Source organism: Centroberyx gerrardi, chromosome 21 (assembly GCF_048128805.1).
Source record: "Centroberyx gerrardi isolate f3 chromosome 21, fCenGer3.hap1.cur.20231027, whole genome shotgun sequence".
Classification (NCBI taxonomy): domain Eukaryota; kingdom Metazoa; phylum Chordata; class Actinopteri; order Beryciformes; family Berycidae; genus Centroberyx; species Centroberyx gerrardi.
The window spans coordinates 8,168,977-8,181,599 of NC_136017.1; the positions used below are offsets into that span (position 1 = coordinate 8,168,977).

At 42.6% G+C, this 12,623-nt stretch overlaps 1 protein-coding gene across 1 annotated transcript in view; it reads right to left on the bottom strand.

Annotated features, from left to right (window-relative positions):
• The window catches only part of ncam2a (neural cell adhesion molecule 2a), an 84,763-nt gene that overhangs the window by 29,538 nt on the left and 42,602 nt on the right, over positions 1-12,623 (bottom strand). Inside the window, exons 9-12 of the mRNA XM_078290970.1 lie at positions 9,822-9,972; positions 6,987-7,174; positions 6,667-6,763; positions 3,501-3,674 (exon numbers count right to left, since the gene is read on the bottom strand). Of these exons, the coding sequence (XP_078147096.1) occupies positions 3,501-3,674; positions 6,667-6,763; positions 6,987-7,174; positions 9,822-9,972 (610 nt within the window). The remainder of the gene's footprint in view (positions 1-3,500; positions 3,675-6,666; positions 6,764-6,986; positions 7,175-9,821; positions 9,973-12,623) is intronic.

Below are 12,623 nucleotides of genomic sequence, written 5' to 3' on the forward strand. Positions count from 1 at the left end.
CTGGAAATGTGTGGTTACCATTATGTAGACCTCATGTGTGACCAGACTTCTCTCCTTGTTTTGGTGCTCAACACACAATGAAAACAGTCTGCCTCAGCCCATTTTTAAGGTATTCTTTCTGGTTCGGAGCTGATCGTAAAACAGAATATATATATATATAACTGAAATGTCACAGGTTTGATCCCTACAACGGCCGATGTGTCCATGAACAACCATGTCTCCTGTCAAAGTACCTGCTTATTTATTCTAAGTCCCTTAGTATAAGAGGTTTAGCTAAATTCCTAAAATGTAATGTAAATAGAGGAAGAGCAGCTGTGCTAAGGCAAAAAGACTAATAATATACAGTATGAGAGGATTATTTGTGTGCGAATGCAAGATAAAAACAGTGTAAACAACGATTTTTCAAACTTGTTTGGTAGGAAATGAGAAAAGATATTTAAATGCCACACAATTTCCCAGCAAAAAAAAAGAAGTTCACCTATCTTGATCTTGAACTATAAGGTCAAGTAAACAATGTATGGAAGAATAGATGGGACTGTGCATTACTAAACCCTAGATTGGATCTATTAGACAGTGAAAGCGGGATAATCAGTTGCACACATACAGTAGATTACATAGATTATTGAACAAAACAGCAAATCTCATTATCAGACAACATTAGAGATTCCTATTTAAATTCTACAGTGACTGAAATCTATTTACATACCCTTCACTATTCCGAGAGCCAACAGAGAGTTTGCAGTGTAATGAGCTTGAGTGAAAGTTGTTGTTTTGTCAGTCTGCACAAATTAAATACTCGGATGGTAATAGGTGCTTTGCAGTTCTTTAGTCCTGGAGCCGAAAACAAATTCTGCTATTTACAACCCTAGTAGGTTACTTTTCCAGGATACAAGGAGACATTTCGATTTGGGCAAAAGCGTTCAAATGAAACAAGTACGCATCTCATTATACTGAAGAGTTTATTGTGTAAGTGTCTTCTACTGAGGAGATCTAATGTGGCTTCTGTGGTTAAATTCCTAGTTAGTAATTAGTCTGGCTCACTACTTTAATATTGTAATGCTCACCTTGAATAAACAGCACATTTTTTAATAGACTTGCAGCAAATTGAAATTAAGCCCAATTCACAAAAAGCAAATTAAGATTTGTCTATCCACAATTCTCCTCCCTGCTCTTACAGTTCAATTCTGTTCCTCCTGCTTCCTTCCCATTTTCCTGAACTTCACGGCTTCCCTCTGCGTGCATGAGTTATTTTGTACATACAGGGCCGAGCGCTGCCTGCGGTTTAGTATTCACCTCACTGCATCTCCATATTGTAATTGACTCTGAAATGAGGGATATTAGCGATAAGCCCTTCAGGTTTGTTGGACCCGCTTATCGTCCGACCATTCGTCCTCTGACTTCCATTTTTCAAAGAACTCCTTCACATCGTGGCGTACTTTCCTCCAAGAGGCTCAGAAATCAATTTGGAGTCGTAAAGCATAAGAGGGGGGGGGGGGTCGGGGTGGGGGTGGGGGGAGGGCGTGCTCTTTCAGCTCTGACGGGTACTGGCGCTCTCCCACAAGGCGGTGGAGGGACGTCATGACCCAAACTGTGGGTGGGTGGGTGGGGGGGGTGGGGGGGAGTAGGCAGAAACATCGCAGGGCAACGGCTTTGAAGGATCACTTGACAGATCAAGTGCTGCGGCCGCTCTGCTCATGCTCGGCTGCTGGCGGTCGATGTGTGAGGCGGGAGGGAGTTAACAGACAGAAACACTAGTTAATTCCAGACAGGCGCGGTGGGGTCTTAATCTGGCATGGCAAGGCGGAACCTCGCTGGGGAAACAACTCACTGGTCTAGTAAGTAAAAGCCAGATAGGTTTGGAACTGTGTGTGAGCGCAGCGCTGTTATTGGACAAGAATCATACATCTGAAAAAAGCAGGTTTTTCAAGAAAGAAGAAAGCTTATTTTCTCATTGGTGGCCTTGTTTTCTTTGTAATTGCACAGTGGGTTTTTGACAGGTTTCAAAAGCCCGAGGGTCATGAAACTCACCACATCACTCACCACATAACACTCTTAAAAAGAATGTTTCAATTTTAACACATCTGTGTGTCTTCTTTGGGACAACACACACTTGTGTTACTTTTCAACACAGCATATGTTAACAACAATACATTTTAACACGTGTTGTTATTAACATATCTTGTGTTGAAAAGTGTGTGTTGTCCCAAAGAAGACACACAACTGTGTTAAAATGACACATCCTTTTTAAGTATAGACATTCAATTTATGTAAGAACAAGAAAACATATTGGTTGCTATGACTACAGTTCATTTATCATTAGCAACAGTTACATTTTGCATGATTTTGTGTGGTTGTTAGACTACTGTCAGGCCATAACAAACATAAATACAGTATTGCATGAAAAAAAGAAAACATGAATTGTCCTCTGAAGGGCCACTTACAAAGAACAAAGTAAACTTAAGCAATGCTTTCCCTTGATCCATCCATTTATGTTTAAGGGGCATTAAGTAATCCATGGCTGCTATGAGCTTTATTTGTAATTGACCTGTAATTAACATAATGACATAATCGATGAGGAGTTTTTGTTCCAAAACAGAACACGGACTGGAAAGTGAGTTTTGAAAGCCAGAAATCTCAGCACCTGGCGAAGTGATCGTTGAATCACTGGTATTGATCAGCAACCCTATCAACCTCCAACAGATACACTGAGTGGACAAAACATGAGCGTGACCTGCTCTTTCCATGAAATAGGCTGACCAGGGGAAAGCTGTCGTCCCTTATTGATTTCCCTGATTAAATCCATTTCAGCCATGAATGGGAGATGGAGATGAAGGTGAGGAGGCGGTTAAAGAGGGTTTTTAGTCCTCTTGACGATCGAGACATGGGCCGTACACAACGGGGCGCAACTCAACAGGAGGAAGGAGTTCCTAACGTTTTGTGCACTGAGTGTATATTATGGTCATTTTGTTTTTAAGGGACACTGCAGAGAAAAATCTTCCTTAATGCACAGAGGTGGAGACTCGAGTCACATGACTTGCACTCGAGTCAGACTCAAGTCACAATTTTAATTGCTTGAGACTTGACTTTCTAAAGTCTTGACAAAAGATCTTGTGTTTGTGTAAATTACTTGAAAGTTATAAGATTTGTTCCACCAGACGACTGAATTTAAATTCTGTTTTCTAACTGTTTCATGATGCACTTATCAAGTTTTTTATACTATTAAAATTATATTGCATTGAATCCTAGATAGACGTCCTAGTTTTCTTTAAGATATTAAATTGATACTGGACTCTTGATTTGTTCTGACTTGACTTGGTAATCTACATGTAGACTTGAGACTTGACATTAATGACATGGACTTGACTTGGACTTGACTTGGTAATCTACATTTAGACTTGAGACTTGACTTGAAACTGACTTGGGACTCGAGCGAAGTTGACTTGGTCACACTTCTGTTAATGCACTTTGAAGGAAATGAAAAGAATCAGGGTGTCACTCACTCTGGACGCTGTGCGACTTGACGTCCCTCCAGTCCTGGGAGCCCACCTCCTTGTACTGCACCAGATAGTGGCTGATGGGAACGCCGCCGTGGGAGTCGGGCTTCATGAAGGTGACGGTCGCCAGGCGCTGGGAGACAGCTGACAGACGTACCGAGTATGGGTTCGACGGTACGTCTTGAAGCACAGAACAATGACAAGTGTCAGACAAAAGACAGCATTTCCATTGCATCGCTTCAAAACTGCTGTTGCATCATGACCATCAGTCTTGCCTGTCACAGTCACACACTTTGTTTTATTTGCTTCTGTTAATCTGAAAATCATATTTCACACGCTTGAAGGAATGTAGGCGAGACGATTCATATATTTTTTGTTTTCTTTGTTACTTTTTCAGCAAGTGTACTGGTTTCTTATCAACAGAAAGAGTCAGTTATCAATAAAAAGCCCTGATACGGCCGATGAATACATGATTCCAAGGGCAGCCAATATCAGAGTTTGATTGTTTATGGAGTCGTGTTGAGGTAAGCGTGCTGCAAGAAGAAGAAAATGTAGCAAAGTGCAATACACATAAAACTTTTCCATTATCGAAGCTGGATGCACAGTTTTCCATGGCCGCAGCTCTGGCAACGGCAGACAGGTGTTAACTCCATTTGTTCAGAAATAATTGTCGCATTTATCTGTGAATTCAATAGTTGTTTTGGCGAGGAAAATATTTTATTTCACCGAGCCAAAGGGGCCAGAGCCAACTAAATGGAATCTCCTATTACGTGAAGGCCTTTCAGAAGTCTGTGAACTGCATCCACAATTATATTTGTGCATGCATGCATACAGGCACGCACGCACACACACACACACACACACACACACACCTTTATCTATGCAGAAACAACTTAATCCTTTGAGACCAATATAGAAAACCTCCAGTTCATAGTCGATTTCTAACTCCTTTCTGTTTTCACCTTGGAGGCTGGTTGTACTGCAGGAAGTTAAGAACAACTGGATGATACTAGAGGTGCAATTAAGGTGTTTGACTTGCACTCCACTTGAAGGATCATGGAAAGGAAGACTGCTGGACTAGTCCTGTGGAGGTCCAGTGTGTACAAGTGGTACGTTTCTAGCAGATCTCCTCAAGGAACCCACTTTCATTAAGCTGATCCTTGTTTTTCTTCATTTTGGCGACACCTTTGGTGATAAGCGCTCATTACTTTGCTGGAATAATAAACACACTCAGTGTAGACTGCGGCTTCTTCTATTTGTTCTACCTTCTTTATTTATTCCAAGCAAAAAGGCTGTTGCTGCTTCCATAAATATAAAACGCATCACTTCCTCTACAGCATTAGGTTGCATCACTGTTATACGTTATCAATCGGTAACAGAGACTAGCAAAACGGACATTTATTTGTATGAAAATGTTGCTGATAATTAATAATTACTCCGATCAAGTTACCAAGCAATCTGATTGGTCAAAGAAGCACTCCAACCACACTGATAATTGCTATAAAAAACGACTAGCCTTGTGGTAAACAGGGAGATACTTTGCAATCTTCCTTTTTTTTCCAGTTTTTTATTCTTATGTATGCATGCTAATTTGAGGAAAACTGTTCAGACAATACACATGCATTGGTAACTGCACAATAGAAACCATAATATAATAATAATAGCCTTGAGTGCATTTATTTTTACAATAAATACAAGTATTTTTAATGTTGCCGCCGGCACTCGGCTGTGCTTCGTACCTATTGCATCATTGTCATACCCATAGTCAAAGCACAGACCGCCCTCTCTGATATTATTGCTATAATAACTCTAAGCCTTGAAAGCCATTTAACATAATTGACTTTATTTCGAGGTGCGGTGGTACATCGCTGACATCTCTCTCTCAGCCGCATCTTTCATTTGTTACTTTTTTTTGTTTTAGATCCACACCTAGGAACTCGCTGGGCTGTTTCAAATAAAACAGTGTTTCTTAGTTTGAATAACCATCAATGCCATATTCAAATCATCACAGATGGCCCCCTTTAAATCAAAACAGTTCGATACAGCGCAAACATCTTCACAAGTAGGAGGGAGATTATAAGCTAGATGCCAGCATCTGTTTGGGAAGTTTCTAGTAGTTATTACCCGAGGGTTTTTACACACTTAAATGATTAGCTTTGAAGACAGTGTGTGAGGAACAGATGAGTTTTAGCCCGGTCCCTTATTTGAAATCATCCATCTTCCCTTACTGGCCCTGGAATTGCTGAAACAACATGTGTATGGTGTGGGTGTGTGTGTGTTTGTTTGTTTGTGTGTGTGTGTGTGTGTGTGCGTGCATGTGCATCCGTGTGCATCTGTGCATATTTGTATGTCTCAGAACAACTTCCAAAACACATTGTTTCCAACAAGACGACATATTAGGTCAGCTTTTTACTCACTATTTTTCTCCTTAGCCAGAGCAATTCAATCTGCACTAAAGAAAATTGGACTGCACTATTGTGTATTAGCCCGCGCTACCGTAAATTAGGGGGTACTTCAGTAAATAGCGAGGGGTATGGTAAATCAGCCAGCACTATTTGAGATTAGGCTAGGCTGAATAGGGGTTGGGAGTTGTAGTGGAATTTATCTTCACGTGAATTGCAAATAAGGCCATTACCATTAGTAGAGAGCTGGAGGGTTACAAAATAGCTGAACGGTTGGAGTTGCTGTGAAAGGACTGAATTCAAAAGGTGTGGGGTCTCGGATTCCACAGATTCTGGACTCATAATGTAGAATTTGAGTGTCACCAATTGTACACTGCAACAAACAGACATTTAGTCTCATATTCAGCCTTCAAATCTTATTTTTCTTAAAACAAGAGAAAATTTCTGCCAGTGAGGTGAGATAACTGCACTTTAACTTCCAGGAATTTTCTAGAAATGAGTGTCAGTATGTTGAAACAAGTCAGAATAAAGCAGATCACTGCACTACTATCAAGAAAATGACACTTGATTCTCCCAAATTCTTGAAACAAGTTGATTTGCATTGGAAACACGTGAAATTATCCAACCTCACTGGCAGATTTTTTCACTTGTTTTAAGAAAATTGCGATTTTAGGACTCAATAATGGACTAAATGACTTGTTAAGATGGAGTGTATTAGTTTGTGGTGTGATCCAGTGAATAGGTGCCATATAATTCTTGTGCACACTCACCTGCCTGGGCTAAGATGAACTCCTGGTATCGTACTCCAATGTTGTTCCTGGCTGTGCAGTTGTAGCGCCCAAAGTCCCTGTCGGACATAGGGGTCACCTGCAACCAAAGAAAGAAAAAAAAGAAAAAAGAAAAGCCCAAGATGAACTCATGCTTGAACCAATTAAACCACTTTGATTCTATTTTATGGTGCAATGGCTGCAACTGAGTGTAAATAACGTGTTCCTCGGGGCATGAATGTGAGAGGCTGCTCATGGACTCTAATTGCAAGAAAATTGACTAATGACACAGTTGTGGTTGCTGTCGCAGGACTTTCACTCACCTCCAGCAGAGACCTGCCCTCTGCGCTATGTACTCGAGTATTAGCGGTTCCCTCAGCGGAGATGGTGAAGCGCTCTCTCCTCCACAGCATGGTGGCGGGCGGGTTGGACATCACATCGCAGCTGATGTTCACCGGGTTCCCCTCCCACGAGTAGAAGATGGTGTGGTTGGTCAAGAACTTTGGTATGTCTGTCCAAAACACAAAGATATTATCTCTCAATCGTGCCACGTTTCAAGGCAATGCAGCTTGTAGGCTAAAGCGAGCCCTACATTCCATTATGTAAAAGTAATTGTTGGTGTCGCCGAAATTTGTGGCAGCCAATTAAACACTCAAATCAAAGGTGGAGCTGTGCTGGATGATCAAAGACGGAGAAATGAGTTGCTCGGGCTTATCCCACAAATTCCTCAAAGGGAGAAGAAAAAAGCATTTCATTACCACATCCCGCGCTCCCTCTGCAATGTTAAAAAGAAAAACTCCAACTTAATTGAAGCCACCTCATGCTGGGGGGAAAAATCTCCGTTACGATCATCTCCCCAAGAATAAAAATAAAGGATGCAAACAGAAGCTCATTTGGCCCGGGAAATAGGAGGGGCAGTAATGGAGGACGGGAGCGGCGAGCTGTCGTGTGGATTTCTTTCGGCCCAGTCAGCCCGGCCCAGTCGGAGAGGCATTATGGTTGTTTTATGCTCGCTTGCAGGATTCCATTAAAGAGATTGATGCCTGGCTCTCTGTCACAGCCGAGGACGTGTTATCCCCCTGCAGCCTGCAGTGACTTAGTAAATGAGTTCATTAGTTCGGTGGCAGCGGCTGGCTCAGCCCCGCCGCACTCACACACACACACAGCCTGCGTCTTTCTGTGGAGTGGGACTCCGGTCGGAGGCGGAGGAAGACACAGAACATGAAGACTGTTTGAACACTACCAGTCAGAACACACACATTTTTCTTTATTTTTTACTATTTTTCACATTTGAGAAAACTAGTAAAGACATCAAAACTATGAAATAATGGAATAACACAAATTGAATTATTCAGTGACCAAAAAAGTGTTCAAAACTATCTCATATTTTAGATTCTTTAAAGTAGCCGCCCTTTGCCTTGATGGCAAAGGCTTTGGAAGGAAATTCATACATAGGCATCAACTTCACTATTTATATTTGTCTAAGAAACACATTTCAAGCATTTATGCATAAGCCTTTAGATCAAAATGGCTTTAAGAGAATGAAAAACACAGTACATTCAATCAGGTGTGTCCAAACTTTTGACTGGTAGTGTAAATCGTCTCTGTGAAAACTGTGAAAAACTCCAAAAAAAACTTTTCAGGAATTATGAAAAACAGGTTTTGAAGGGGTTTCATAAGCCCAAGGGTCGCCTTATTTTCTCAGCCCACAGAGGATCATGTAATCTCTCAGCTGAAGTGAAAACATAAAAATCACAAAATTGGAGTTGCAAGGTTTTCACATGACACTCTCTCTCTCTTCTCTCTCTCTCTCTCTCTCTCTCTCTGCCCTTTCTCCTTGTCATTCCTCTGAGCTTCAAGGGGGGGGGGGGAAACGTCTGCTACCAAACCGCACTTCCCCCTCCAGTGTTGCTTGCGTTGTTATCGGCCTCGTTCAGGCAACGGAACCGCTCTCGTAATGAACCTAATCGTTCCAAGGCCAAAATGGAGATCTTTGCTTCAGAGCTCATTAGACAGGGGATGGCCCACCCCAAATAACCCCAAACAACCAGGACGAGGAGGAACGGGCGCGCTCATCAGTAAGTAGAGAGCTGACGGGGGGAGAAACCGAACAGCGATGCAGGATATCCTCTCACTAATTAACCCTTCTGGAGGCTGTGGGTGGTGTAGCTGGCGGGGAGGGGGGGAGGGGGGGGGGGGGGGTGTTTACATTCATCTGATGTTCTTGAGAAGGAAAAACAGGCGCAGCGTTAACAGAAATATTAGACCTAAGCGCTATTGAACTATTGAACTCCATGTATGACTGCAAGGAGTTCACATGTTCCTTGCTTGGTTAGTCGCACTGATGAGAATCTGTATCTTGCGTTTTCTGTTGCCTGTGAGATCGAGTGTGTGTGTGTGTGTGCACATAACATAGATAAATATCAGTGTGTGGATGGGGGCTTGTGTAGTTCTGTCTGCTTGTGTGTGCACGTGTGTGTGTCTCTGTGTTTGCCACTACACAGTCTGGATCTGATATAACTATTCCTTTTGCTATTAAACTATATTTTCATTGATTTTGGACCTATATATATAATTTGCCTCCAGCATACCTGTAACACTTGGCTCTGCAGACAATCTTGGCTCCAGATTCAGCTGTTGGTTGAGACGGCGAGCTCCTGTTGCTAGGCCTCTTGCTGCTAACAGTGAGTCCAAACGTGGTTTGACAAAATATCTCAAGACAAAACATTTGTAGGCTCCGCAGGGGAGTTGAGAGTAAACGCGAAAGTTGCAAAGTACATAAATCAAAATTAGCTCTGATTTCTGCTTTGCACTGAGTGGAAACGGTGCGGTGCTGCTGCTTTCCAGACGGTTAAAATAAAGGCATCAGCTGGTCACCGTATTGTTTTCACAGAATGGCTGTTTTTGAGATATTTTGACAAATCCTGTTGAACTGCTTATTAGCAGCAAGAGGCAACGAAGCTCACCGTTTCAATAGCTGACTCGGGGGTCAATATTGTCTGTGGGTCCAAGTATTACAGGTATGTGGACAAATTACATATAGATCCAAAATCGATGACTTTATCCTTTAATTAGGCCCATGGCAGCTCTAGGAGGTTCAACAGAAATGTCCTTTTATTCCTGCTTCAAGCACCGGTCAGAAAATGAACAATACTCACACTCAATGTCCAGGAACATGCTCTTCTGATGGCCTCCGATCCTGCTGAGTGCCTCGCAGTCGAAGCGACCCAAGTCGGAGAGCCTCACGCCGCTGATGGTCAGCATGGACTTGCCATGGCGACCACGAACTTCGAAGCGCCCGTCCTGGCTCTGAGGACACACACAGCCAAACACACACCTTATCTTATCAAGTAGTCACACAAAGTTGCTCGGCCAACTTTGTGCTCGGTAAGTGAACGTCAGCCCCCTTGATCCATTTTGACCCCCCCCCCCCCCCTCGCAGGCAACAGCCACTTGTCAAATGGAGTCAGGGTTAATGCAATAAACTGTCGATTTATTACAAGGTCATTACATCTGTATGAAGACAGATGGTATCAATTTGAAGCAACGGGTCAATTACAGCAGACGAGGCTATCATTCCTGTAATCGACATTCACTCGTAATGAGAAAAAACACCCCAGGAGCATCCTTGTTTCAGACACGATATTGCTCTCGCCTCCGGATTGTTACCTAACAGATAACCTCCGTCACCCCAAGAAACTACTTTTCAACAGCATTGCCGTGAACTTACACTTAATACATTTGGAGAGCGACATGACTGCTGCTGATGATTTGAATTGGTAGCTGATTTTAAGGTCAATTAGGGTGGATTTGTAAAACAATTTGTAACAACGTCTCTTATCTTGAAATATGGTACGGTAGTTTCACACCTCTCATTTTCTCCATTTCTAGGCATGCACGTGTATTCCTATCCATGCAGAGTGACTTTGCAGCAAACCTCTAAGTATCAGTCCTATTTCATTCAACTACTTTTTCATGTAATAAACACACGGAGCGAACAGCTAGTCCGAGGATGAACTTGATGGACCCAGGGTGCGTAAACCTCTTGTTTGCTTCATTATTTCCACCCAATAAAAAAAACAAAAGTGTAATGAAGAAGTTGGTTTGATAATTATTAGAGTGGCTCGAATGTCTGACAGACATTCCCTGTTGCTGGGGAAGGCACTGCAGTGAATAGGAAACACAGTTTTAGTCGAGCTCTTCTTATTATTCATAGAGTCTGAGAGTACCGTGGGGTATTTTCAGTATAAGTACCCACAAAATGGCACATGGCATATATTATGGTGGCAATCTATCCCGGGCTCTTGAAGCCTCGCGAACAGAAAGGCCCGGCCATCAAAGATAGCGGCGACGCATCATGATTGCACTATCACTGGTAAGTAATGCTGAAATAGACGGGCTTGTATAATCTGAGATGCTTGTGCACATGGTCTGGCTGCTATCGGCAGGAAAGCTGTGTCCTATTAAGGCGGACTGCTGACACGAACACGTTTTATGAACACGTTCAGGAAATTATCTGGGGTGTGAAACATGTGAACACACACACTTACACACACACACACACACACACACACACATACAGAGGCTTTGTGGATTTAAAGCGACAACGTTTGGGACACAATTCAGTCATGGGGATTTTCAGCATTAGGGATTCCACTAAAGAAATTCTTTGCCATAATCATAACATTTTGATTGACTATAAATGCCCGTTTGATTGACGGTTTGATTTTCCCACATTATTGCCGTCTAATTAGTCAATTAAGTCAACTGCGATGGACAGCATTAAATATTGTAGAAGAATAGAACTTGCTTAGCTGAGGGCATGAGAGTTAATCTAGGATTGCACTCAATTTAGTGTTGTGCTTTTGCTCCCAACAAAGGAATGAAATGAGTGAAAGAACTTGCTCAACAATGCTACAGCAACCGGGGGCTGAGAATCAAAAGCAGACTCCTAATAAGCCTACTTAGGAAAGAGATATCCCACAATCCTTTAGGAGCTTGTATAGTTAAAGTGGTAATCCATGATATCCTCGTTTTTTTGGGGTTTTTTTTGTGTTTCTGCACTGCACTTCCCACAGATCACCTGTCAATCAAGCAGAGTGGGCGGGACTGTGACGCCTTTTTTCTTCGATTTTCTGTTGGTGAAGTTTGAGTTTCTGCAGGTGGCGCTCTTTACTTTGTCTGTTCAGCCATGGTGGCTATCACTGCTCATGCTAACTACCCAGTTCTTCTTCTGTTTATTACAAACAAACCTGTTGCTCCTGCTGGAAACTTTTACATTTATTTACATGAAAATGACAGAGATTATTATTTTAACGTCGTTGCCCTGCTCCTACTGCTTGGCCTCTAGAGAATTATGTTTGAGTGTTCGTGCAGGGTTTGTGTACGTGTGTGTATTTGTGTATGTGTGTGTGCGAATGTATGTGTTTGTGCGTGTCTGTACAGCTATCTACTTGTGTGCATTTGTGTACAGATGCATGTGTGTGCATGTGTGTGTGTGTGTGCATTCTGCACACCTCCAGAGATTTCGCTGGTTAATCGATGCACATCCAGCCCCTTCCTAATGCCCCACTGCCAGCCCCCTGCCTCTGTTAATACTCATTATGTGTCTAAGCCCCATAAGCCTCGGCCGTGAATCCCCCTCTTCTGAATCACTCTCTCTTTATGTTGTCGCTCGTACACGACCTCAACATTATCCTGTTTAGAATGGCTTATCTTTGCTCTTATCGTTGCAATACGATCGACCAATGGGGTGAAGCGGTTTTTAAAAGCTCGGTTCTGGTCTCTTTGTGCTGCTACTGCGCACGTCGCCTGTTTGGTTTGCCAGCTGAGGTCAATGGGATTGGGAGAATGTGTGTTGAATGGGAATGCTGAGGATGGGGGGATGAGAGAGGAAGAGAAAGAGAGGAAATCGTCCAGGAGGGAGCTTCTGAGTCAGGAAATTTCTCCCTAACCCTGGT